Source organism: Thunnus albacares, chromosome 3 (genome assembly GCF_914725855.1).
Source record: "Thunnus albacares chromosome 3, fThuAlb1.1, whole genome shotgun sequence".
Taxonomy (NCBI): Eukaryota; Metazoa; Chordata; class Actinopteri; order Scombriformes; family Scombridae; genus Thunnus; species Thunnus albacares.
Genome location: NC_058108.1, coordinates 6667619 through 6693801, shown reverse-complemented (window position 1 = coordinate 6693801; position 26183 = coordinate 6667619). Strand labels below are relative to the sequence as shown.

The 26183-nt window shown below is 40.3% G+C and overlaps 1 protein-coding gene across 10 annotated transcripts; it reads left to right on the top strand.

Moving 5' to 3' along the window:
- Window positions 1-643: 643 nt before the first annotated feature.
- Window positions 644-26049, top strand: LOC122978923 (dynamin-2-like). Of its 10 annotated transcripts, none has more exons than XM_044346003.1 (21): window positions 644-1075; window positions 3707-3780; window positions 4046-4195; window positions 4298-4501; window positions 5465-5563; window positions 5815-5975; window positions 6416-6558; window positions 6654-6789; window positions 13008-13075; window positions 15012-15150; window positions 16064-16150; window positions 16291-16361; window positions 18472-18526; window positions 20030-20056; window positions 20283-20393; window positions 20624-20733; window positions 20831-20942; window positions 21627-21794; window positions 24156-24382; window positions 24516-24764; window positions 25038-26049. In XM_044346003.1, exons 1-21 carry the CDS (start codon window positions 915-917, stop codon window positions 25105-25107), a joined length of 2622 nt encoding a protein of 873 aa, XP_044201938.1. In that variant the 5' UTR covers window positions 644-914; the 3' UTR covers window positions 25108-26049. The 10 variants fall into 10 exon arrangements, with proteins under 10 accessions (XP_044201938.1, XP_044201945.1, XP_044201941.1 ...); XM_044346010.1 differs by lacking the exon at window positions 20030-20056 and adding an exon at window positions 18770-18781 and having other exon boundaries at window positions 25041-26049; XM_044346006.1 differs by lacking the exon at window positions 20030-20056 and adding an exon at window positions 18770-18781.
- Window positions 26050-26183: the final 134 nt, after the last annotated feature.

The following is a 26183-nucleotide window of genomic DNA, read 5'->3' as shown; positions in this document are numbered from 1 at the left end:
ACATCTCCTCCTTCTCCCTTATTGAAAAATCCAGAATCTATGAATATGTAAATAACTTTCATTTCAAAAGTTTAACTGCTGGACACAAGATGTCTCCTTAATGTTTGTGCACTGGAGGCTTTAAGTTTCCACATCCTCATTAATCTGCATCGTCAGATTAATGTGACAAATAAGACTTTATATAGTCTATGGACAGCACTAACTCAATTATAAGATGTTGTGGAAAACAAATATGCTGTAAATTCTCAAATAAAAGTTAACCAGTAAACATGACGGAAGAAAACAAACAGCAACAGCAATTATCAAAGCAAACAGGTCTGAAAGCGTTGAATATTGTTACTAAATTATGATAAAATACACTCATAAAAAATAAAAATAAACGCCACTTTCAAATAATCTTCTCCAAATAAAAAGAGGTCAAATTTGAACTTTTTTGAATTTATTGTAACAGTTATTAATTATTTCTTCTAGCAGGCTTAAACCAGGTAGATTTAAATGTTTTGTCGTTCATCATATGACAAAATGCAAGTCCATAAATTATGATATTGTAAAAATGATGACATGTACGTGTAAACTGACAGACGTCCCAGCGGACCAATGACAGAGGATGGTGACGCTGGAGGCGGAGCTTCCATCTCCGGCGGAGGCTGTCTGTCGCCTGACCGGATGATGACAGAAGTTTTCTGTCTAATGTGGCTACTTTAGTCAAGCAATCAGTCAGTTATTAATGTCGTCTGTGTTCTGACCGCAGCCGGGACTCTCGACTCTTTACTGCTTTGTTTTTAATGAAATAAACTCGTGACAGACTGCACTGCCATCTGGGAACTTTTGCTTTTCTGGAAGAGCGACCCTTTGGCTCTTGTTTAACCGGGAGGGGAGCAGGATAGAGCCGGTGGGCTAACCGAAGTGCCGCAATGGGAAACCGGGGGATGGAAGATCTCATTCCCCTCATCAACAAGCTCCAGGACGCCTTCAGCTCCATCGGACAGAGCTGCAACTTGGACCTGCCGCAGATAGCGGTCGTCGGCGGCCAGAGCGCAGGGAAGAGCTCCGTGTTGGAGAATTTCGTCGGGAGGTTGTACCGTTTATATGAAGTCTTGGATTAATCTGACACTGTGAATGTGGATTTTAACTTTAGGTTGTAACTGTTCTTTCAGTACAAATTGAGCGGAGCCTTTGCGTAAAAGTCGCCAACTAAGCACTTGGTTACGCGCTCTAGTGTCGGTGCCTCCCAGTTCATAACGTTTTTCCAGCGGATTCTTTCCATTTTGGAGCTGAGCTATTCACGAGCAATAATTGCGCATTTTACGCAAGCAAACAGCTGTTGGTTTAGAGACAAAAAAAACTGGGGAGGAATTTGGTTTAAAAGGTAATTAAAAGTGACTTTAGTCTTGAGATCGATATCCTAAATCTATACAGCTAAAAAAAAGAAGTTTCCTGACAGAAATATTAAGACTGCTCTGTCATCTCATTGCTACATATGAGGCCCATCTGTCAAACATTTACAAAGGCTGTTCCTCGAGACTGCTTTCTTAAGGTTGTAAATACATCTATATAGGTTTCACATTACACAGGTCAGGTCAATGTTTTACCGTTTAAGGTGAGGTGTAAAAATGTTGTTGGCAGGTTTGATGAGGTTGTTATCTAATAAATGAATTATTAGGGAGATAAACAGAGAGTACAGCTGAGAGGGGCAGGAGTCTCTCAGCACGCCAGCACTGCTTCATTTCCTTGTGGGGCAGATGAATGAGTTCGAAGGAATCCGAATGAGCAGATGATGCCAAATACCAGCAAACCAACAGTTACATTAATGCGTCATGTTACAATCAGTCCACTCAGTTTGTAACCATTTGCGAAAGAATCACTTTGGCTGTTTGTTTTGCAGGCAAAGAGTCAAATAGTAACACACGCCCTTAGTAGAATCACTTCAGGAGGAAAGGGAAGGGGGAGAAGATGGTCGTGTTGCTGCAGAAGTAATCTCTTGAAGATAACTGTGGCAGCTTTATGTGTTTATCTCTCAGTGAAGGTGCCAGAAACTGGAACACTTGACTCTCCTACATTTCAGAATGATTTCATTTGTTGTCCAAGAGATAGGGAATGTTGATTAGGCAGCCACGTCTCCTTTTTTTCCTGTTGCCTTTTGTCTCCGAGTCCCGAGCAGCGGCTGGGGGAGACAGTAGGGGCATTGATGTGTTTGTGCAGGGGTCATCAGTGATGTCACCAGCTGCGCTGTCATGTGTATATGACACACTGGGTACCAGATACCCACCATGGGCACTTAGCTGTTTTCGTGTTTGTTAATTAGCCTTCTATTGATGCTGCTGGCATGCAGAGGTGTACTACTAGTGTGTGAGATCAGTTTGTTTATTCATTTTTATTTAGTTGGAGTGGATTTCAGTCTGTCAGGGCTTATTCTCAGTATTAATTCATCTATTTCTGTACTGTGAAGGGTCCATATAAAGGATCACAAGAACAAAATGTTGAGAATAAGGCTGCAACTAACTATTATTTTCATTATTGACTACTCTGTTGTTTTTTTTTTAAATGTATCAATTAATCATTTAGTCTTATGAATGCCCATCACAGGTTTTGAGAGCCTAAGATGACGTCTTCAGATTGTTTCGTCTGACCAAATATCCAAAACGAAAAAATACTCAGAAAAGCTGCAAATCCTCACATTTACAAAACTGTGACTACAGAAAAAATTGTCGATGTTGGTTGATTTTAAATGACTAAAACAATTAAATGATAATTAAAATTATTGTTGATTCATTTTCTGTTTGACTTATTGGCTTATTGTTTCAGCTGTAGTTGAAAATCGCTGGTTTGGACTAAAAAATGTAAAAAACAGAACAACAAAAAAAACAAAAACGAGAAGAACCCTCTGCAAGTTAACAGAGAAAAAAACAGCAGCTCAAAACCCAACGTTGCTCAAAGTACAACCATGATAAGGAAGCAAACCCTCACATTTTAGCAAACGTTTGTGATTTTTACTGAATAAATTTCGAAAAGATTTTCTGTCAACTAATTATAAAGAATCAAATCGTTTCAGCAATTGTCATTGTACTCATGTTGCACTTTCACAAGAAACAGGAAGAGATGAGGAAATAGGATGGGAATAATTGTTGTGTAACTTCCTGAATGCTCTGTCAGCAGAGGATAACACAGGCACAGCGGTGTGTGTTTGAATATGTGTTTAGATGAGTATGTCTTAGTACATTTGTATGTCACACTAAAACTGAAACTCAGCGTTTGCCGCTGACCTGGCAAACACATAGACAGACAGAAAGACAGACAGACAGACACATATTCTCGTGGCCTGGAGAGATGTGTCGTCAGTGACCTGGAAATGATTACAATTCTATTGAACAGGAGTTTCCATCCTGATGAACGTGTATGTAACAAGGAGAGGAAACAGAGAGACATGTTTTCGTTCTCGTTGCAGTATTTATAACGAACATCCCTGTAAGTCAATCTCTGCCTCGCATAAATAATGCAGTCACTCAGACAGAGGCCTGCATACGTTAATAAAGAAGAGACTGGGGATCAATTTTACAGCTGGAATTCTTATTTTGGTCTAATATATTGACACCATTTGAATTAATTTGTCTTTAACATTTGATTTAGAATATTGTTGTGTTGTTGTGTCTGTATCCATGTCCATATCAGTTGCATGTATAAAACTTAATCTCTTTCTCTCCCTCAGGGACTTTCTGCCCAGAGGATCTGGCATCGTCACCCGTCGTCCTCTCATCCTGCAGCTGGTCAACAGTAATGCAGGCAAGTTGTACAGTGTATGCATGCATACGGACACATCTATGAACACATGCACTGCTGTAAACACACGCTAAAACACTAAGCATGCTTTCTCAGAAATATACTAGAAAATTCATAGCCTTTTACATGTTTTATTCCCTCAAAGTTCCTTCTCTATCCCTCGTTTCGTCATCTTCTTCATTCTGTCCCCTCCATCATCGTATCGGTCTCTATATTTATCAATTCGTCACCCTCTCTTTTGTCTAAAACTCTCATTTTCTCCATGTAGAGTATGCAGAGTTCCTGCACTGTAAGGGGCGCAAGTTTGTGGACTTTGATGAGGTTCGTCTGGAGATTGAAGCAGAGACCGACCGGCTCACTGGATCCAACAAGGGCATCTCCCCCATCCCCATCAACCTCCGTGTCTACTCCCCTAATGGTAACACACACGCATACTGTACACACACACACATTCACAAGGGTTTTTAACCTCTGTCTGACTGATTTCCTTCCTTCCTCCTCCCCCATCAACGTCTCACAGTGCTGAACCTGACCCTGATCGACTTACCGGGGATGACCAAAGTGGCCGTGGGAGACCAGCCTGTGGACATCGAGCACCAGATCAGAGACATGCTGCTGCAGTTCATCACCAAAGAGAGCTGTCTGATCCTGGCTGTCACCCCGGCCAACACTGATCTGGCCAACTCCGACGCCCTCAAGATTGCGAAGGAGGTGGACCCTCAGGGTAAAGGAAGCTTTTGTTGTGTTACTTTGTGTTTTAGGAAGGCATGTGTTTGTTTGATATGATCATATTAATCTGTATGTCCTTTGTATGTTACCTTCTTTTTTGATATTTCCCGAAATATAACCATTTTGCGCTCTAATTTAATACAGATGTAATTACTTTTGCGGTGTCTTGCAGCCATTAGCACTCTTCTTCTTTCTATTAATCTTTGCCTCAGTGCAGCTGCCAGCTCGTCACAATAATTAACAGTTACACTATTAAAAGACTTCCTGGCAGCTAGATGTATTAAATAAGATTACTGGAGATACACTGTAATTACATTTAATTATCTCTGCCTTTGGACATCTTTCATTTAATCCAGAGGATGTTATTAATCATTTCAAGTTGAGCCTGTGACTGTACAGTAGGTTCATGGAAAATGACGACATTAGAGTAAAGCAGTTTTACAACATTATCATGTTATATTTTTTATTTTTCTCTATTTAACAGTACATTTTGCTTACTATCTTATTTTTTACTTTATTGCTGGCATATAAATGCTCTCTTTTGTCATGCCAGTGGCAGTTGGTCAGTCCACCACTTTGGTCCAGGCTGAAATATCTCAACAACTGAGGAAATTACAGAGCAGATATTCATGTTCCCCTCATGCTAAATTACTTTTCATCTAGCGCCATAGCTCAAAATTTTAATTGGTCCACTAGATTTATGACCAAATACTTGCAAAACCAATGACATTCCCTCACATAGCTTCGAGCATGGCTGTAGACTCTTAGTCTATATCTTTTAAGCAATGTGTGCTGTACTGACGAAACTACAAATAGACTAGTAAAACACTGTTCCATTGAGTGATTAGATTTAATTGCCTACATGATGTAGAAGATCCGTGTAAATCCTAAAAAAAACCCTGTTGCATGTATGAATAAATATAAGAACATCTTAACAATTACACCTTTGTTCTTTTAGGTCTCCGGACAATTGGTGTGATTACCAAGCTGGACCTGATGGATGAAGGGACGGATGCACGAGACATCCTGGAAAACAAACTGCTGCCTCTCCGCAGGGGTGAGACCACACACACACACACACACACACACACTCAAACGCACACACACATGCACACGCACATACACATATTGTTTTATGGGGTAGAAAGTAATTGGACAAGTTAACACTTAGGTGATGCTTTACTTTTTGTCTTCATTCTTGTCTTCAGCAAGTGAAACAAATGGAATTGGATTTGGGTCAGAGATCAAGAACATTCGTCTATTTGGCCATAAAAAACTTCTTGGGTGTGTTGTCTGTATTTTCTTTAGGTTACATCGGGGTGGTAAACCGCAGTCAAAAGGACATCGATGGGAAGAAAGACATTCGAGCTGCTTTGGCTGCTGAGAGGAAGTTCTTCCTGTCCCATCCTGCATACAGACACATTGCAGAACGCATGGGCACGCCACACCTGCAGAAGACGCTCAATCAGGTCAGACACACACATCTGATCATACACACAGACATACAACAGAATAATTAACATGCATCATGTTAAGTTTACAACAATCACAAGGACATACAGTGAACTTTTTTTAAGTTTTAAGCTTAATTTTTTCATTCACATTCAAGGCTGGAAATATTCTCTTAGGAAAGTTTTGCAGTTATTGCCTCACAATGCTGTCTTATGAACTTAATTTCATAAATTCATTTTAATTGTCTGTGTGCTTGTTTTATATAAATGTCCATTATTGAACTGCTTCTCCTTCATCACATTGAGAATAATCTTTATACCAAGAGCAAACACATGTGGAAAGAATAAAATCACAGACTTCCTCAGCATTAAAATTCTTTACTATTAATAATAAGAAGAGGTAGGGTGACTTATTATATAACTTAGGGTAAAATATGTATTTTTTCGCTTCTTTCCAGCAACTTACCAACCACATCCGCGACACCTTGCCAGGGTTACGCAGTAAGCTGCAAAGCCAGCTGCTATCACTGGAAAAGGAGGTGGAGGAGTACAAGAACTTCCGCCCTGACGACCCCACACGTAAAACCAAGGCCTTGCTTCAGTCAGTACACACACACACACACACAGATGCAGAAACACCTAAACATATTAATTCAAGAAGTTAAGACATTCTCTTGTACAACACACAATGTGCAGGATGGTGCAGCAGTTTGGCGTGGACTTTGAGAAGTGCATCGAGGGGTCTGGGGATCAGGTGGACACCTCCAACTTGTCTGGTGGAGCGAAGATCAACCGTATCTTTCATGAGCGCTTCCCCTTCGAGCTGGTGAAGGTGACGAGTGTTATCATGTCTATTTTTGTTAAGACATTAAGATTGATATTAGCTGATTGTTTCTTCTCCTGGGATCCATTAGAACAGTCCACATGATGATGAATGTTAGGTGTTGGGGTTGGGACAAAAAGTGAATATTTGAATTAAGTGATACAAAAGGTATATTATAGTAAAATGAGAAACAGGACTTTTCCATCATCAAAGAAGGTAATGGCAACTACTGTTCACTGTGAAGTGAATATTTCTTATAATCCTGATAATACTAGAGGTTTTTTGAAACAACATTTTCCTTCTCGTTCATCTCTGATGCATTTATAGATTTCATAAATTACATTTAAAGCATTTTCAGGTCTATATTTATATTCTGGGTCTCTACTGGAATATCTCTGCATGATTTACAGTTCAAAAACTCCTTATTTATCTTATACTGGCCCTTTATGCAGCCCCTCAAGTCAGCCTCTGTCTGAAACAGGCCGTTTTAGCTCCTGCGTCTTTAAGGGCCGCCTTCTGATGAGCCCAGTCTGTTCTGATTGGTTAGCTGCTGGAAGCTGTGTCTCGGCAGACTTCAGGCAGCTCGGGAAGCTACGTAGACAAACAGTCGTAGTTGGATTTCACTTCCTTTTCTCCTTCTTTACTTGAAATGGAAACTTTTGAAATATATCCACACATTTTTGAGCCTGAACCCAATTAAGAGTATGAGAGTGGACAACGTCAACAAGGCACAGAGCAGATGGCCGTTAGCATGCGCACATTCTGATGTCATCACAAGGAGGAAGTAGAGGTGACATTGCAAACGAAGCGTTCAGCAAAGCATTTTGACTTGCAAGGAGCATTTTTATACAAGTTTACTTCAAGTTTTGGACCTTTGACCAGGTTTAATATAGACATCTGACATCATCAACAGTATAAAAATAACAAAATCATTTTTTGAAGATATTTGATAACTGCTTTATTGGCGACCGCGATGTTCACAATGAACTCCATGTACAATAACAATTACATCCCTTCCTGTACCTTCACAGTTTAAGTTCCCCCTTCCTCCCACTACATGATAACATGTATACTTTCGCACAGGCCAAATGGATGTATTGCAACCAGTCAAAAACATTAGTACCTGTAACTCAACAAACTCTCTTACAAAGAAAAATTTCCAAGGTATTCTCAGTATTCAGCTAGAGCCTTGTGACCTCCAACATAAGTCATAAAATGTGACTCAAAGAGAGACTTTGTTCTTGATCAAGTTTCCATTGTCCTTTATTATGTGCATTAAGTAACTGGAGAGCTGAAGCCCCCTTTTTGGTAAGGCAGTCCGCAAGTTGTTCTTTTGTGTTGTATCAAAGGACTCGCTCAACCTTTTGGGTTTTGATAAGTGCTTTAGTGCTACTTATTTCCAGATGTCTTTTCTCAGTGACTGATTTTGTGGACTTCAGTGTATCAACCAGCAAATGATTGTGTGTGACACAGGTTACTGGTGTAGCATGTTCACTATCACCAGTAGTCAGTTCAGAGAAGAATGTAGCCAGAAAGATAACATTATCAGTCCCATCCGACATTGCCAATATTTCACCTGCAAGTATGCTACGGACAATCCTCTTGGCTCTCTTTGACTTCCAAGAAAGTCAAAGAGAGCCATTTTCCCCAGTTAGAACAATAAGGTGTCCTCCTTGAGTGCCTCTGCCAGAAAGATTTCCAAATGTGGCATCACTGAACACATCTCATCTTCAAAGCACTGTCTCTGCCCAAGTATTGGAAGTCCTTCTTGGACTTAAGTTTACACACTACTCTGTTTGCTTCATAAATAGTCTGCACAATTGCATTTTTCATGCCTGACGCCAAGTTGTTGGCATCAAACATTACATCTGGCCGGTCCTTTCTTGCAACCCAGATAATTTGGCCCATCTTGGACCTGAGTTGATCCTTTTCCTCCTCACAGAGAGATTAGTCCTGCTCCACAGTTCGTGAAGGATCTGTATGTATGGGCTGCATATGCTGAATGTAGTTTTCCTGGTGTGTTTGCAATTTTCCGTCAACAGTCACAAAGTCTATTCCCACACAACAGAAGTTTTCATGTTCCTCTCGTCCAACTTGGAATGTAGATCTGAGCTGAGGAATTACTATTGTGAAGAAACTTTGTGTGCCCCCCCCCTATGAAGTCATCCACATGCCAGGCAAGAACCTTAGTTAGAGCACAGTTCTGATCTAGCCAACAGAAAACAGCTGGATCAACTTAAGACATTTTTCCTTCTGGTGTCAGCAGTATTTTCTTTACTCTATTGTACCAGTACAGGGAAGCATCTGCCAGACCGTACACACACTATTTGATCTTTCTTAATGTCCATTCACTCTCAGCTTCTTGTCCCATAATAGTTTCATTCCCTGTAGAAATGCAGATTTTATGTCCATAGAATGAAGTGTCCACTGTCTTTGACAAATCACTGCCACAAGTAGCTGACTCTGTAGCACATGTGGGTGAGTCCTTTTGCAGCTCTGACACTTCTAACTCCTCAAAACCTCTAGCCACAAGCTGTGCTTTTGGTACTGGTCCAATGAGTGTCTCTCTTTGAGGGCGCATACCCATCTGGTAGAAATGCCCTTCTGTCCCTCATCCCTAATTTCATATTTGGACACATTGTTATTACTCCAGCTCTTTATCTCCTCATGTTTTGCTAAGTCTAATGATACATCTCAAAGCAGAGACGCATTTGGCCACCCATTCACTTTTTGTCATGCCCTCTAAAACTGAGGGTTTATCAGTTAGCACAGAGGGCAGGTTGGGATTCTGTCCAAAAACCAACTGATGAGAACTGTAGCCATGAACATTTTGCTTGGTGTTCTTTGCCTTAAGAGCCCAGTCCATTCAGTCACAACAATTACCTGTCTTCACTCTCATTATGATCTCAGTGTGTGATCCAAGTGTTCGGTTGTGTCGCTCCAGAAGTCTATTGCTCCATGGCCGTTGGCAGTTGTCTTTATTTTTATGTTGAAGTTTTCTGCCATATCTCTCACCTCATCATTGTTAAACTCCTTCATTGTCACCAAATGGTTTCTGAGGTGGATGCACACTTATCCAGCCATGGAGAAAGTGTTTCACAATCTCAGAAGATTTCTTTGTGGCCAGAATGCTGCCTGCAATAAACCGTGTGAACTTGTCAATAATGGGGAGATACCACACACCCTATTCAAGTTCATGCAGATCTACAGCCACAGTCTCATTATACTGAGACTCCAGTGGTAGGCCAACAGCAGGCTTTGGTGAAGTTTTTCTGTATCTTTGACATATTTCACATTAACTCACAATTTTCTGCGGGATGGTGTTACATTCTGTATTTTTATTGCCTGAACTCTTTAGAAGCCTCTCTAGCCTGTCAGCAGAAGCATGACCAAATTGTTTATGAAGCTTCAATAAGATTTTTTGTTTTGTTGCTGAGCTCATTTTTTTCTGAGATTGTCAGTATTTCATCCTCACATTGGCTTTCTTCATGCTCATTCTTTTTTCCTTTTGGAGTGCCATCTTCTGCAGTTGCCAAGATCTGGTCATCCCATTGAATGTTCTTCTTTTTGTTGTCAATAATGTTCACACAGTTATGACTAGAGCTGGTAAAGTCAGGTTTTACAGGTTTGTTGAACATCACCACCCTGTCATTTTCCATATCCAGTACTTTCCCTGCTCTTTTCACAGAGGCTTTGCTCAAAAGCAGTGGAATGTTAGCTGGGCATACATCAGTTTCAATATGACACTTAGTTTCTCCATTTCTTGCAGGAATTTTCAACTTTGTAGTGGAATAGACCACTTTTTCATCTCCATACCAAAAGGATCTACAACTGAGTGTTTCTGTTTTTCTGAAGTCATTCAACTTGTTCTGGCTTAGTCCAGTGATGTAGCTATCTAGTCATTCCTGTCCACACACAGTCCATGTGCATGCGGTATCGATAATTGCTGAACCAAAACACACTGTCTTAAAGAGTTCTGCTTCAGTGGGTGACTTTTTTGTCTACAGAGTGACGTTGCTCTACCTCATCTGTGTTACTATCTTCAGTCAGCTTGACTTGCTCACCTTTGTGTGGACAAACCTCGGCCCAGTGAAATGTGGATTGTCAAACAGCACACTTTGATCTGCAACCATACCTGTCCAGTGGGGTTTTTGTCAGGCAGTGGTGTCTTCTGTTGATTGAGGCCATGACTTGCCCCTCTGTCGCCCCTGCTCCGTTATATACAGTAGGTAGTTTCTTGGTTGATTCCCATCTTGGAAGCAGACTCTTTTCCTCCAAATAACCCCTTCAATGCTGACTTCATTGATGTAAAAGTCAGATCTGTACATGCTGTGATAGTTACCTGTCAATCTTTTTTGCCCCAGAATGCAGTATCCAGTAGTTTGAAAGCTAACACTGCACTGGGAAGATCTGTCTTGTACTTGTGCATCTGAGAGTACCGTGGTTCAAAAGTGATTATATAGTCCGCCATGGATACACTACAGTCTCTCACAATCTGGTCTTGAATGAAGCTTGAATAGGCTTCATAGGCTTGGTCTTTTTCTTCCTTGAGAAACAAATAGTCAAGTTTGAAAGTGTTCGTACCAGTCTCTTTATTCAAATCATCTGCCGGTATTTCTGTTTCTCTTGCTCTTCCCAACAGCATCAAAACCATAGCAAGGGCTTGCTTGATTGTCTCAAGTTCTGTAACTCGGGTCCAAATTACGACTTCATTTTTCCAACTTTCGCATGGCTTCCCTTCATCAAGGCATGGTGGGACTCTGTAGTTGCTAACCATCCTCTGCTACCAATGTTACTCGACAGGAAAACAACCTTGAAGTTATCAATAACTACTTCATTGGCAACCGCCATGTTCACAACAAACTCCATAGGTGCTTTTCATTAGGCTCATTTATGCTTCCTTGCATCCCCTCTCCTCCTGTGACCCAGAAATCATTGCCCCTCTGCCAGCAAGGATCTTCCAATCCATTAAATGCACCTGGAGGAGACAAGGAGAGAGGAGGCTCCTGGAGGGGCTTAGAGCGAGGAACCACAGGCGTATCCTATGCGGAAATTTTTTAAGGGACAGCAACACCCCTTTGGTCGAATGTTTGATTGGTCAGCTGATCTGACAGTCAGTAAACAGTCGGGCTGTTGATGTAATACAGCAGATCAAACTACCTGTGGAACAGGAATGAAAGCACCAACAGCAACTTTTCACATTTATTTGTAAAATAAAAATTTGTGACTCATGAATCAATCAATCACAGAAAACACTCTTGTAACTTAATTATTTTCTTCATAAGCCAAAGGCTTCTTTTCTTCTTTTCCGCTTCAAGTATGTCTCACAGCTGCGTGTCTCCTATAAAATCATCCTTAGCCTGAAAAGGATGTCAGACTTTCACAAACTAAATAAGCAATATTTTATTTAAATATATTCTGCAGACTACAGCTGTTTTTATTGCTCCTTTACGTCGATTGTGTTCTTTCAGTAATTAACAGGTTTAAATTGTCTATTTGTGTCTTATTCTTTGACAGCCAGATGCTGCTATAGATCTATAATCAAATAATAAAACATTGGAGCCGTTATCAGGTGTTTTCCTTCCAGCTATCACTATGTAGAAATTATTAAGTCGAGTGTTAATTAACTGTACATGAATTTTAAGTTTAAACTTTAGAGTTTAAATGACTACTTAATAATTTCTACATATTTATAGCTGACTTCTACATATTTGTCAGTTGAGAACATGTGCATCATGAGTAGTTGTTGTCTCCTCAAAATGACGCTGGAATGACCGAGGACGTCCTGTTGGATGAATTAAATTTCTCCGTCCGAGGAAGAAACATGAGTGAGGGAAGCGAGGAGACACGTTAGCTTAATGAAAAGCACCCATGTGAGCAACAATTACATCCCTTCCTGTACCTTCGCAATAAAAACTCCCACTTCCTCCCATTACATGATAACATGTAAACTATCACACAGGCCGTTAACTTTTTTTTTTCTAAGGGTAAACAAGCGGCTAAAGCTGTCATAATTAAGTAGATAATAATGAGGGAATGGTATTTACTGATGTAACGATCTTTATCAATACTGATGTCTTCATGTGTTTCCTAAGCTTTCATAAATCCAATACTAGGAAATGTCACAGACTTTTCCTCATGTCTGCCTTCATGTATTACTGAGTCAGTATAATTAGAAGTAGCATTCATGCATGGCATATTTCAGCTTTTCTTGTACTGTGTCTTAGATGGAGTTTGATGAGAAGGAGCTGAGGAAAGAGATCAGTTACGCCATCAAGAACATCCACGGAGTCAGGCAAGTTGAGACAGCCTGTAAACACATCATACATATACTGTAGCTCTCATTTGTCTTCATGTTTGCTTGCCTGTCTGTCAGCTGTTTGTTTGTGTCCATTCATAAAGACCCACAGCGTCTGTCCTGTTTTTCATATCTCCGTTAAACGTGCTGGCTCCTCTGTCTGGTATTTTGCTGTCTGTGTTTTCTTTTATCTGTGGCCAGTGTTTATGTAGTCTCCCCAGCTGCTTGTCGGCCATATGGCTGTCTTCCACTCCACTTCTTCCAGTTTTAATTTCCACTACTCCTCATTTGGTCTTCCCTCAGTGTCTTACTGCTCATGTCTTCCCTGTACTGTGTGCCTGTCTCACACTCCTTCCCGTGTGTCTATCTACCCCCCCCCCCCCTGCTCCGTGTCTCCATGTCTGTCTTGTCTGTGTGTCTTCAGGACAGGCCTGTTCACCCCAGACCTGGCGTTTGAGGCCATAGTGAAAAAGCAGATCATTAAGCTGAAAGAGCCCTGTCTGAAATGCATCGACCTGGTCATCCAGGAGCTCATCAACACAGTCAGACAGTGCACCAATAAGGTATCACTGCATGGTCCCCTGCCTGGCTGCCACAACCATACATACACACCACAGAGATTGGCCAACTTTAGCGCCCCCTGGAGCCATTTTGGTACCAACCAGTGTTTATAAAGCAGCCGATATAGTTTAGTTTATCGCTATGTGCTTTTGAGCATCATTTTGGCATCGTGGATTGAAACATAAAGTGGATGAATTCATTTGAAGGGTTTTATCTCTACAGTCTCGCTTTAAAGTTCACTTGCATGACTATCAGTGGATATATCTGAATATCCTGGCTGTACTGCAGTGCACTGAAGTGGTGTCTCTGAGAGGCTGTGTGGTCAGAAACAGACGGGCTGTTACATGTTCCTGTGCAGGTTCATTATAAAACAAGCTGCAGGCTTGGTTTTAAGCTACAGCTTAAAACGTGTGTGCTGGCTATCAATATAGACCAGTGGTGGAAAGTAAATAAGTGTGTTTACTCAAAGACAACAATGAGATACTGTTCACTTCTACTCCACTACATTTCAGTTTTTTTTCTTGCTAAAGAAGAAGATTAATCCTGTTAAGCCAACTGTTTTGGCTTGTCACCCTTAACAGAAAAAACCATCTGGTCACATTTCAGATGTCTATGAGCTGTAAACAATTCTACCAAAGAGCGATTTCCCCTCAGATGGTTTCATTTTATTAAATGTTTGAGAACCCAGAGAAGTCAAACTCTTCGATATTTCATAGAAACAGCAAAGATTAGAGAAAAGTCCTATAAATGAATACACATTTGTTTAACAGAACTTTGTTTTCATTCTTGCCTACCCCATTGATCATCTCAGGACCCCTCAAATTTATTGAGGGGTCCTGAGATGAGGGGTCCTGAGGTTCTACTACATTAAAACTGGCTTCACCTCGACCAGCTGCAGCAGTATTAACCATCTAATAATGTAATACATTCTAATACTTCTGTACCTATACAGACGTAGGATTGGAGTATTTATCACATTGTTGTTTTGGCACTTGAGTGAAGGATCTCAGTACTTCTTCCACCACTGACACATATAAGAAGCGAAAGCTCTCTGCAAAAGTTGCTTCAGGTGATTTTTGTTTGTTTGTTTCTCAGGAAACACTTTTGGAGAACCTGCAGCTTGTTTTTGTTCTGAACATGAAGTAGAACTAACTAAATGCCTGTTTTCTTTCTTTGTCATATTCCTCAATCTTCATCTTTTTTCTCCTTCTTGAAACTGTTTTTTTTTCTCTCATTCTTCCAAACTCTTCCATCCAACTTCGGCTTTCATTTTTCTACCACCGTCCACTTTTTTCCTCACTGTGGCCCTCGCTACATCGCCTCCTCCTTCACCTGACATTACACCTCTGACTCCCATACTGCCTCACCACAGGACAGGCCTGTTCACCCCAGACATGGCGTTTGAGGCTATAGTGAAAAAGCAGATCATTAAGCTGAAAGACCCCTGTCTGAAATGCGTTGACCTCGTCGTCACCGAGCTTGTCACCCTGATCAGGAAGTGCACTGAAAAGGTAAACAGGAAAGACAGATTGAAAAAGTGATGAATGCAGACAGATGAGAAGAGAGTGAAGGGAAGAAAATCAAATGCAAGTAAAGAAAAAAAAAGTGATATGAGGCAATCAGAGGAAGTAAGAGAGACATATGAGATAAATTAACTAACTTGTCACTGTCTAGTTGTTAATCATTACTCCTCACCGCTGCTTGAAGGCTTCTATCAGCACCCGTCCCACCCACCTCCCCCTATGATTCCCGCTGTAATGACAAATCCAAGAGCCCCATTCTGATCCCGGACCCCTACCAACCCACTGACCCCATCAGCAATCAGATCAGTGATTTAACAACCCCCTCACACTCCCCCACTTATAAAATCAGATCCCTATTCTCACACTAAGAAACTTGGCTGCACAAAAATGGCACAACCGTGGCTGTTTGTCACCCTGTCCTGTCAAGGGAGATTTTGATGTATTTGTCCTGTAATATGCCATTTTCTGCACCTTTGACACCCATAATACCCCACAACACCTCACCAGACCTTTCCCTAGCCTTCATCTCTTTCTGGACGTCTTTTTTTCCCTCCCTAATTACTCCCTGATTTGTTGAGACTCGCCATCAGCTTGAGATCAAATTATGCCAATGCTGATTTTCTATTCGCTTTTTTCTTACAAGCGAGCTGAAAAAGACAAATTATTATCGCAACATCTTTGTTTGACAAGAAATCTCAAGCTGGTAGGGAGCTCGTTAATGCATGCCTCCTCGATCTTAATCTCTGACATGTCTTGCCTCATTTATACTGTATATTTGTTGTCGGTAATTGGGCGTAGTTGTGTTTACAGTGTTATATAAACCTGCATAGGTGTGTATTCTGTCATCACAGTGCCTGCAGCAGTGTATGTGTTTTCTGTGTGTGTGTGTGTGTGTCAACAGTTGGGATCGTACCCTCGACTGAGAGAAGAGACAGAGAGAATCGTCACCACCTATGTCAGAGAGAGAGACAGCAAGACCAAAGACCAGGTGTGTGTGTGTGTGTGTGTGTGTGTGTGTGTGTGTGTGTGTGTGTGTGTGTGTGAGGCAGTGAGAGAGAGATGCCGTCTACTGTACCTGTAAGTTTCACCTCTTTGTGTACAAAACATGTGTCATGTTTTACCCGTCAGGTGCTGCTGTTGATTGACATTGAGCTCTCCTACATCAACACTAACCATGAGGACTTCATTGGATTTGCCAAGTAAGACGTTACTTCAGATATTGATTAATAAGGTTCATCAAGCAGAGATGGAGGTGTGTCTTACTCTAAGTCAGTGCATAGAGTGAAACACAAAGAGAAACTGCAACAAGACAGTGTTGTATCATTAAAGAGGCCTTCAGGCTAGCCAGAAGTGATTAAACCCCTATGATGTCATCAGTGATGTACCCATATGCTCTAGGTAAGGCTGGCAAATTCTCAAAAAGGTATTGTATCCTTTTCTAAGACTATATGTAATCTTTTCAAGAGGAATACAGCTGTTCATTTGTAGTGGGAAGGTAACTCCTGTGATTTTGGTCAAGGTGTCACAGAGGTAGCACCAAAAGGTCCTGACCTTTGTACAAAGCCATGCACAGTGCAGGAAGGAGTTGACCTCTATACCACATCTGAAACACATTTCTGACAATTCAGGTTTTTATTTATGGAGTTTGTGTGGGGTGAGGCACAGGTGATGGAGGAAATTATAGTGCACCAGTCTGTACCGGGCATTAATGGTAGCTGACAAACTGCTTTGACGTAAATCTGACCAGAGGTGTGCAGGTCTGATTCCCGTCTTGGTCTAGATTTGTGTAAACCTGGCTTTGGGCCATTCAGCAGGAAGGAGTATATCTTTATAAATAAATGTGTATACATTTCCCTCGTGAAGCAGTTTCTCACCCTGGTTGGTTCTAAGAAAATGTCTCAACTGAAAATAAGAAGTTCTTGCTGGACAAATCATATTTCCTCTTCAATTGTTCAAAGAACATGAGAAGTCCTTTTTCTCAGCAATCCTTCAAATGCTGGATCCCTTTATGATGCCAAGTCTCCAGAATCTTTGTTATTTAGAATCATTGGTATGAGTTCATTTTGTCTCAGGGGTGTTCTTGATGACAGTCCCATTTTCAGTCCAAGGCTTCCATGAGTCTCACACCATATTTTAATCAAATGCTTTAAAATAAGATTGTCTGTCCTGTTGGATATAATTCTGGAGTTCCATTTATAAATAAAATCACTGACTACCTTCTGTCAGGGGATGCAATACAATTTGTATCCAGGAGGGGGCACCATCACCCTCAAAAAAACGATGAAATAAATCACATTTGAGCTGCCAAGTAATACTTTTTAAAACTGGGTAATTGAAGGCCCCCTAATCTATAATCCCATGTTAATTTCTCCATAGATACCCTTTTTTAGGTTTTAAAAAATGTTTCTAGGAAGTGGAATGGGAAAGGATTTGAGAGATAGAGATATTGTAACCTCAGTATTATATTCATTTTGATACAGTTAACTCAAGTTAACTCCAATTAGAATAATGAGCAAATTAATCCACCTACGTAGATCATTTTCAGTTCTACTGAGCAATGGGAGGTAATTAAGTTTGTACAAATTATTAAGATAACTACAGTTATTCCAAGATATTTTATACCTTTTGGAAACCACTTAAATAGGCTTGTTTGCTGATACTCAGTGTAATCAAAACTCGTTAGTGGAATAATTTCACTTTTTTCCCAGTTCACCTTATATCCTGAAATAACATCATAAGCATTTAATAGAATCTGTAATTTGTTTAGGGAGTTATCAGGGACTGTGGTACCAAATTACATCATCTGCCAGGAGATTAGTTTTATGATTTGTCTGATCTACTTTGAAACCCTTTATATCAAGATCCTGTCTGGATTTTAAGACTAATACTGGAGTTTTAAAAAAATTACTTCCTAAAATCCAACATCATTTTTCACCTTTTCATCTTATGTGACAATAAACTGAATGTCTTTGGGTTTTGGACTGTTGAAGTACAATTTTCCTACAAATGATTAATTAAGAAGATAATAAGCAGAATAATCAATAACATAAATGCTGTATATCGATAATATGTGGTTTTGTTAGACTATCCCTTCATCCTTGGATCAGATTAAAGGTGTATTTCCCTACTTTTGAGTGGACGCCTACACTGGATTACATTTATCCTGCTATATGCTCCAATGTGAACAATCTGAACGTTGCTTACATGCCATAAGGAGTCGTTCGGGTTTAAAAGTTAAGGGTCTGTTTGTTTTTTATATGCACTATATGTTCTATCTGCGTTCATGTTTTGTGACTGTCTCTCCTGCAGTGCCCAGCAAAGGACGGCAGCTAACGCTACCAAGAAGAGAGTCATGCCTAATCAGGTAAATCACCTCTTCAGACATACACACGGAGTCCTCGCACCACTGTATCATCATAGCAGCTGCTTTCTCCTGCTGTTTTTTTTTTCATTTCTTTGTCTTTCTGTCGTTGTCTCAGCCCGTCTCTCCTGTCATTGTTGCCCTTTGTTGCTTCACATTTACATACTCTTGTCTGTGCCTTTTTGTCTTTTCTCTTTATTTCCCTTTTCTCTGTCTCCTGTACTGTTCCTCCTTTTCATGGCACAGGGAGAGATTCTTGTAAGTACCCTACCCCCTGCACCTCCACTTGTCACTTCCTCTTTGGGTGGGTGGGGGAGTCAACGGTCATTATGGCCATTCTGAGAAACCTTGTTTCGTGCTTGTCGACAATGAAGAGGGAAGTGAAAGTTACACTCATGGATGCATTATGAGAACTGGATATCATGCTCAAAAAAGTAGTCACTCCTTTACTGGTAACTAGTGTGTCATTCCCAGTCTCACGGACTTTAAACTGGGATGATGTCTCACCCAAAAATAGCTTTTCGGGGCTTTGAGAAAGTACAAACAACTTTGTCTACAGTTTTACGGACATAATACAGTTATGCTCATAAGTGTACATACCCTGGCTTCCACTTTTTGGACAATATGATGATGCAGAAAACCTTTGGGGGATTATTTGGGGATAGTGGTCAGGTGAAGCCATTTATTTTCACATAATTGTGTGTGCCCTTTTTAAATCATAATAATAACTGAAATCACCCAAATGGCTCTGATGAAAAGTTTACATACCCTTGAATGTTTGACCTGATAATATACACACAAGGTGACACACACAGGTTTAACTGGCTATGAAGGGTAAGTTCCCACACCTGTGACTTGTTTGATTGTAATTATTGTCTGTGTATAAATAGTCAATGAGTTTCTCGGCTCTTGAGAGACCCCTGCGCATTTCATCCAGGGCTGCTCTGACTTTACTGGACAATGAGTCATGAGGAAAGCAAAAGAACTGTCAAGAACCTGCAAGAAAAGGTAGTTCAGAAGTGTTCAAGCTCTGATAAAGAAGTGGAAAATTAAGGGGTTCTGTTGATATCAAGCCACGGTCACGTAGACCAACAAAGATTTCAGCCAGAACTGCCTGGAAAATTGTTGGGGTTGCAAAGAAAAACCGCACGCAACTTCGGCTGAAACACAGACTCCTCTGCAAAAACTTGGTGTGGCTGTTTCAAGTTGGACAATAAGGAGGCTGCACGGTTGAGTTATTGTGCCAATGCCACAAAACGGCCTGCTTACAATATGCCAAACAGCACCTAGACAAACCTCAAAACTTCTGGAACAAAGTCATTTGGAAGTGATGAGACCACAATTGAACTTTTAAACACTATAAACACATCTCACAAATTCTGCCAGAGTATGTAAACTTATGAGCACAACTGTATTTTCATAGTTACACCACCCAGATGAGAGTATTGCATTTGTCTGCTCATTATCCCTGTGTGTGTCTGTTCCCTCTGTCTTCTTGTCCGTCAGTCTGGCGCAGAGAGGGATGCAAAGCAGGTGACTTTTCATTGAAACCTGTCATTTTTTGTTTTTTTAGTCTCTGCGTTTGTGGTGTTTTTTCAGTAGGCATTTGATCTTTTTTTATGAAGAACACAGTTAAACTTGCATGGCTGTTGTGGGTTTTTTTTTATGTAAATAGTTTGGGATTTCATCGGTTTTTAATGTTACTCCACATCACCCCTCTGGTGAGGTGTGTATTTCAGTCAACTGTTGTCGTGTGCAGGTGATCCGCAGAGGCTGGCTCACTATCAACATCAGTATCATGAAGGGAGGATCAAAGGACTACTGGTTTGTCCTGACTGCTGAGTCTCTTTCCTGGTACAAAGATGAAGAGGTAAGGCTGCTAACAGGAAAAACAGTGGTCCTAAATTATATATTTAGTCTCTTTTTATCTTTGGGATGGGAACAGAGTGTGCTTTTTTTTTAAAAAGCCTCCAGCCTATTATGGTCATACTTTGGGACATTTAGATCTTTCTTGTTGTACCTTCACAGAAAACTTTTAATGCTTTTATAAATATTATTCACTGAGTGTTTGTCTGCGTGTTTGCGTGTGTGATTTATCAGGAAAAAGAGAAGAAGTACATGCTGCCTCTTGACAACCTGAAGCTGAGAGATGTGGAGAAGGGCTTCATGTCCAGCAAACACGTCTTTGCCATCTTCAACACTGAACAGAGGTGCATATACCGGGAACATCTGAAACTGTGATTCGTACTGTATGTTCATCCGTTCCAATCTTTAGTTAATGGTTGCTTGTGTGTCTGTTATATACAGGAACGTGTATAAAGACCTGCGTCAGATCGAGCTGGCGTGTGACACTCAGGAGGATGTCGACAGCTGGAAGGCCTCATTCCTCAGAGCTGGTGTTTACCCAGAGAAAGACCAGGTTTTTATATTTCAAATAGTTCATTCACTAATTATATTTACAAAGGATTCCAGCATTATGTTTTTTTTACTTTAAATTTAAATGTTTTCATTGCATGTTTGTACAGCATAAATGCTCTTTTTCAGCAACTGTCTACTTCATACACACATATACACACATATATACACACATATACACACATATACACACATATATGCACATATATACACATAGACACAAGTTGCACAGTACAAACAAAGTCATATTTTTCAGTCACTGAACTGCCAAACTGAGCAGTTTAGGTGACCACTGCTGATTTAATTACCTGCTCCACTGGCCCAAGAATCAAACTGGAGATCTAGCCTCGAGGCCACTGCTGTTTACCTTCCATGCCAAATTTAATTCATTTTCAAAACACATATATTTTTTTTTTACATCCAAGCTGCAATGTAACACTGGTGTTTATAAATGTATTCACTTTGCAGAGCATTTAAAAAAAAAAAAATCTGTTTTGGTGGTCAAAAATACTGTTGTAACTGTGGATGGGAAGCTAAAACTGAAAAAACAAAACAAAAACAGATGTGCTTTTAAATGTATTTACATCAGTGTGGATGTGAACTTAAAGCCAACTTAACTTAAGGGTTCACATACACAAGAATAATTACATCTTCTTCTCCGACTGTCTGTCTCTATCCTGGTCTCCAGCCTGAGAATGAAGATGCGATGAATCCTAGCGACACCGTGTCCATGGACCCTCAGCTGGAGCGGCAGGTGGAGACCATCCGCAACCTTGTGGACTCCTACATCGGCATCGTCAACAAGTCTATCAGAGACCTCATGCCCAAGACCATCATGCACCTCATGATCAACAGTGTACGTTTCCCGCTTTAACACTAGTCATCATCAGCCAGTATTTTTATATTAACAATGGGTCAGATGTAACAATAATAACAATAATAAAAAAATTTGTATAGCACCTTTCATACAAAATGCAGCTCACAGTGCTTCACATTAAAAAGATAAAAAACAAAAGAGAGACATTAAGAACATTAAACAGGAATACGTGCGTAGAATAAAAGGAGGCAAACAAGAAAAACGAAAAACAGCACATTGTCGTAAAAGACATAATAAAAATGGAATAAAATGTCTTAAAAATGGTTGGAAATGGTGCAAAAGAAATGGTGCAAAAATGGTGCTATAGAAAGGCTAGCTTAAAATAGATATGTTTTTAAGTGTCATTTAAAGCTTTCAACTGAGCCTGCCTCTCTAATGTCTTTAGGTAAGCTGTTAATAATAATAATAATAATAATAATAATGATTCCCATTATTTGGGAGCATAATTGAAGAAAGCTGCATCTCCAGTTTTCTTTTGGGTTGGCTTATGGGTATCTAGCAAGCCTGCAGTAGAAGATCTAAGGGCTCATGAAGGAACATAAAGCGACAGGGAGTCTGTGATGTAGTTTGGTCCTGATCCATTGAGGACTTTATAAACAAGTAAGAGGACTTAAAAATCAATTCTGGAAGACACAGGGAGCCACTGTAATCCAGCCACTACTGGACTCTTTTTTTTTTTTTTTTTTTTTTTTTTTTTTTTTTGTTAACAATCGAGCCGCAGACTTCTGAATCAGCTATAATCTTTCAATGGACTTTGAAGGAAGAGCTGTAAAAAGTGCATTGTAGTAGTCCAACCTAGCATGAATTGGTTTTTCAGCATCTTGCTGAGTTAGGAATGGTTGAACCTTGGCAAGGCAACCTTGAGATGAAAGAATGCTGTTTTAGTCACTTTGTTTATATGGGACTTAAAGCTCAATTCAGCGTCTAAAATGACTCCTATGTTTGTTACCTCTGGTTTGATCAAGGGCGTCAGGTTGCCAAGTCTTTTAAAGAGCTTGTTACTTTTTCATTTGGGGCCAATTAATAAGATTTCTGTCTTCTCCTCATTTAATTTGAGAAAGTTATTACTCATTCATGTATTGATTGCGGACATAAAGGCAGTCAGGGAGTTTAAAGCTTGGTTCAACGGATAATTGCGTATAATTGTGGAAGCTAACATCATGTTCTTTAATGACATCACTTAGCGGAAGCATATGTATTGAGAATAGCAAAGGCCCGAGGCAGCTCCTTTGCGCAACACCAGAAGTTATTTCATATTTCTCTGACACATCTTCTCCAAGACTAAAGAAAATTTCCCCCCTATTATGCATGTCTGGAAGCAGTCTGAGAGGCCAACCCAGCTCTCGAAGCGATTTGTGAGGATTTTCATGGTCAATAGTATCGAATGCTGCACTTAAATCAAGAAGAACCAGAGCAGAACTTTATTAGCATCAGTGCTAAGTCTCAGATCACTAATTATATTAGTGAGAGAAGTTTCTGTGCTGTGATTAGCTCTGAAACCAGATTGAATTTTCTCTAGGAGATTGTTTGTTTGTTTGTTTAGAAAGTTGTTTATTTGGTTGAAGAACAACTTTTTCAAGTATCTTGCTTAGTAATGGTCTGTAATTGCTTAGAACTCCACAATCTAAGTGAGGTGTATAATGTAAGAAGTGATGAGTGTTTTCAACAGACTTTATAGTTCTGCTCAGCTTTACGAAGCGCTTTAGCACCTTTTAGCTCACTGATTTGTTTTTACAGCCAGAAATTTTACAGACAAAATAATCATCTAGTTGGTGAACATAGTGGAGCATTTAGCCACTAAAGAGCCAGATATTTCTAACAGGAGTTGGCAGAGAACCAAAAGGAGAGTTGATACTGTGTTTACATTGGTCAAGTGGACAGAAACACAACTCCAAATGAATGCTAATGTTGCTCTGTGTTTGCTGGATGTGTAAATAGTCAACTGTCTGCTAACACATTCGATATATCAACTTTATTATGTGTGTCAATGTCGTGTTTATTATTGCAAGTTTAAGTGTTCTCAAGTCTAGAAAAGAATGGAAATTTTATTTAATAATTTCTATTAAAGTATGGGGATCCCATGACAAAGTATGGAAAATATTTTGGTTTGTAGTTCCAAGACAAATGCGGAAGTGTAGTCCTGTCATAAAGTTATGATCTGATAAAAGTTGAGACTTTTTAAATTAAGAAAATTATGGATTCCTTTTAAGTGTTTAAAAATATTAAATATTTAATGTTAATTTGAATAATTGAGGGTGGATACATCTGCTGTGTAGCAAAACTCTATCATCCTGACTGTATTAAACGCCTTTCCTTTCCTTTCTCCTCTCCCACATCCAGGCGAAGGACTTCATCCACTCTGAGCTGCTGGCCTACCTGTACTCAGCCGGGGACCAGGGCAGCCTGATGGAGGAGTCTGCTGAGCAGGCCCAGAGGAGAGATGAGATGCTGAGGATGTACCACGCTCTCAAAGAGGCCCTGGTCATCATCGGAGACATCAGCACCACCACTGTTTCTACCCCAGTGCCTCCACCAGTAGACGACACCTGGATGGCCAAGGACTCAGGGTAACAGACATGAAAAAAAAAACGAAACAGTCGAGTACTTATTAGACCCCAGATATTAACATTGATGATTTTAAGAAGGAGGTATAGGTTGATCTATAGGAAATCTAACTCCATGACTGTCCCTCTGTCTCAGTGTTGCCCCAGCGTCCCGCCCCACCTCAGCAACAGCACCCCCTCCCAGCCGACCCCCAGCGGTGAGGGGCCCCACCCCGGGTCCCCCGCCCCCTCTCAACCCCTCACCGGCGTTCGGAGCACCACCCGTGCCTTCTCGCCCCGGCCCTCCACAGGGCCAAACGGCTTATGCAGGCGATCCCAACTCTGTGCCTCTTGTCCCTTCCAGGCCGGCGCGCGTCCCTCCTGCGCTGCCGCCGGGCATCCCCAGGTAAAATCGTACAGACACACACACACACACACACACACACACACACATACACACAGTTGTTTTCTCTCAGGCCTTTTTGTGTTTTTGGTGGAAAGTTGGTGGGAAAGTGAGAAGTTACTGGTGGAGGATTTTATATTCTTGCTTTGTGGTGGTTTGGGAATCATGGTGCATGACTATCTGATGATATTTTGCTTTGCATGTTTCTTCTCTCCCCTCCCTCCCTACCTTCCTCCCCCTCCCTCTCCCCCAAATACCTCTTCTCTCTTCCTGCAGCAGAAGACCCCCGGCTGCTCCCAACCGATCCGCTGTCATGCGTCCTTCAGAGCCCTCCCTGCTTGACTAGAAACAGACACATTTCTTTTTTGTTTACACTTTTATATTTCTCATTACATGTTTTTCATGTAAACCCCTATAACTACAAACTATCCTCCTGTGTTTGATTATCTTATGCTGTTTCAGTCTGTGCATTTCAGAAGCATTATGTATGTAATTTTGACTGTATGCGTAGGAAGCCTTTTTAACCAAGTACATGATGAGATTTTCTGCGTTCAGTATTATGAAAAGGGACCAATCTGATGATTTTATGGACTTAAAGGTTCTGAACCATCAAGTCATCTTGAATTCTTCTTACATTATTTCATTTGAAATGAAACATGTCTTAAAACAGTGTATGATTCATAACTTTTTTTTTTTTTACAATGGTAAGAAAACACTTTTAGAAGTCATTTTTTTTGTGAGTTGTATACTTGCTAATGTTCTTTCAGTAACCTTACACACTAAGCACCTCAATAAGGAAGCAGCACTTTTTGATAAAAATCATTTTCTCTTCATCGTTGGTAGATCTTCAAAGATGGCAAGTCAGCCCTCTTATTAAAATTAGACTGACCAGTGGAATTTGTATGCTTCAACATTCTGGCTAATTACTTTTGTGACCAGTTTTTCTCAAGTATAGTATAGTTAGATTTTAGTGTTTCTTTTATCTGGACCAATTAGAGATATGAGACAGAGGAGAAAGAAGGTGATGAGGAAAGCACTGCAGCTGTAAGTGTGTGCAGTGTCTTCTGGTGTCTTACTGATAATTAATTATATAATAGTTGAGGTAAGAGTGACCTCTGACAGTAACCTCCCACAACAACGCACAAAATTGTATCCAAGTGCCTTGAACGAAAGTTACTCAGTAATTCTTTCATAAATCATCACCTTAAAAAGCCATAATGAAAAAAGGATCATGTATGGAAAAGAGTCTTTCAGAAGTGATGGACTGAATAAACGAATAGAAAAATAAGGTGTGGTGGCTGGTGCTTGTTCTTGTTCTTTGCTTCATCTTTCTTAAATTCTCATGCACAAGCATTTCTTTGGTTCTTTTCTTTTTTTTTAAAACCTCATCTCTTGTCGCATCTGTTATGCAATCCAGTTTCC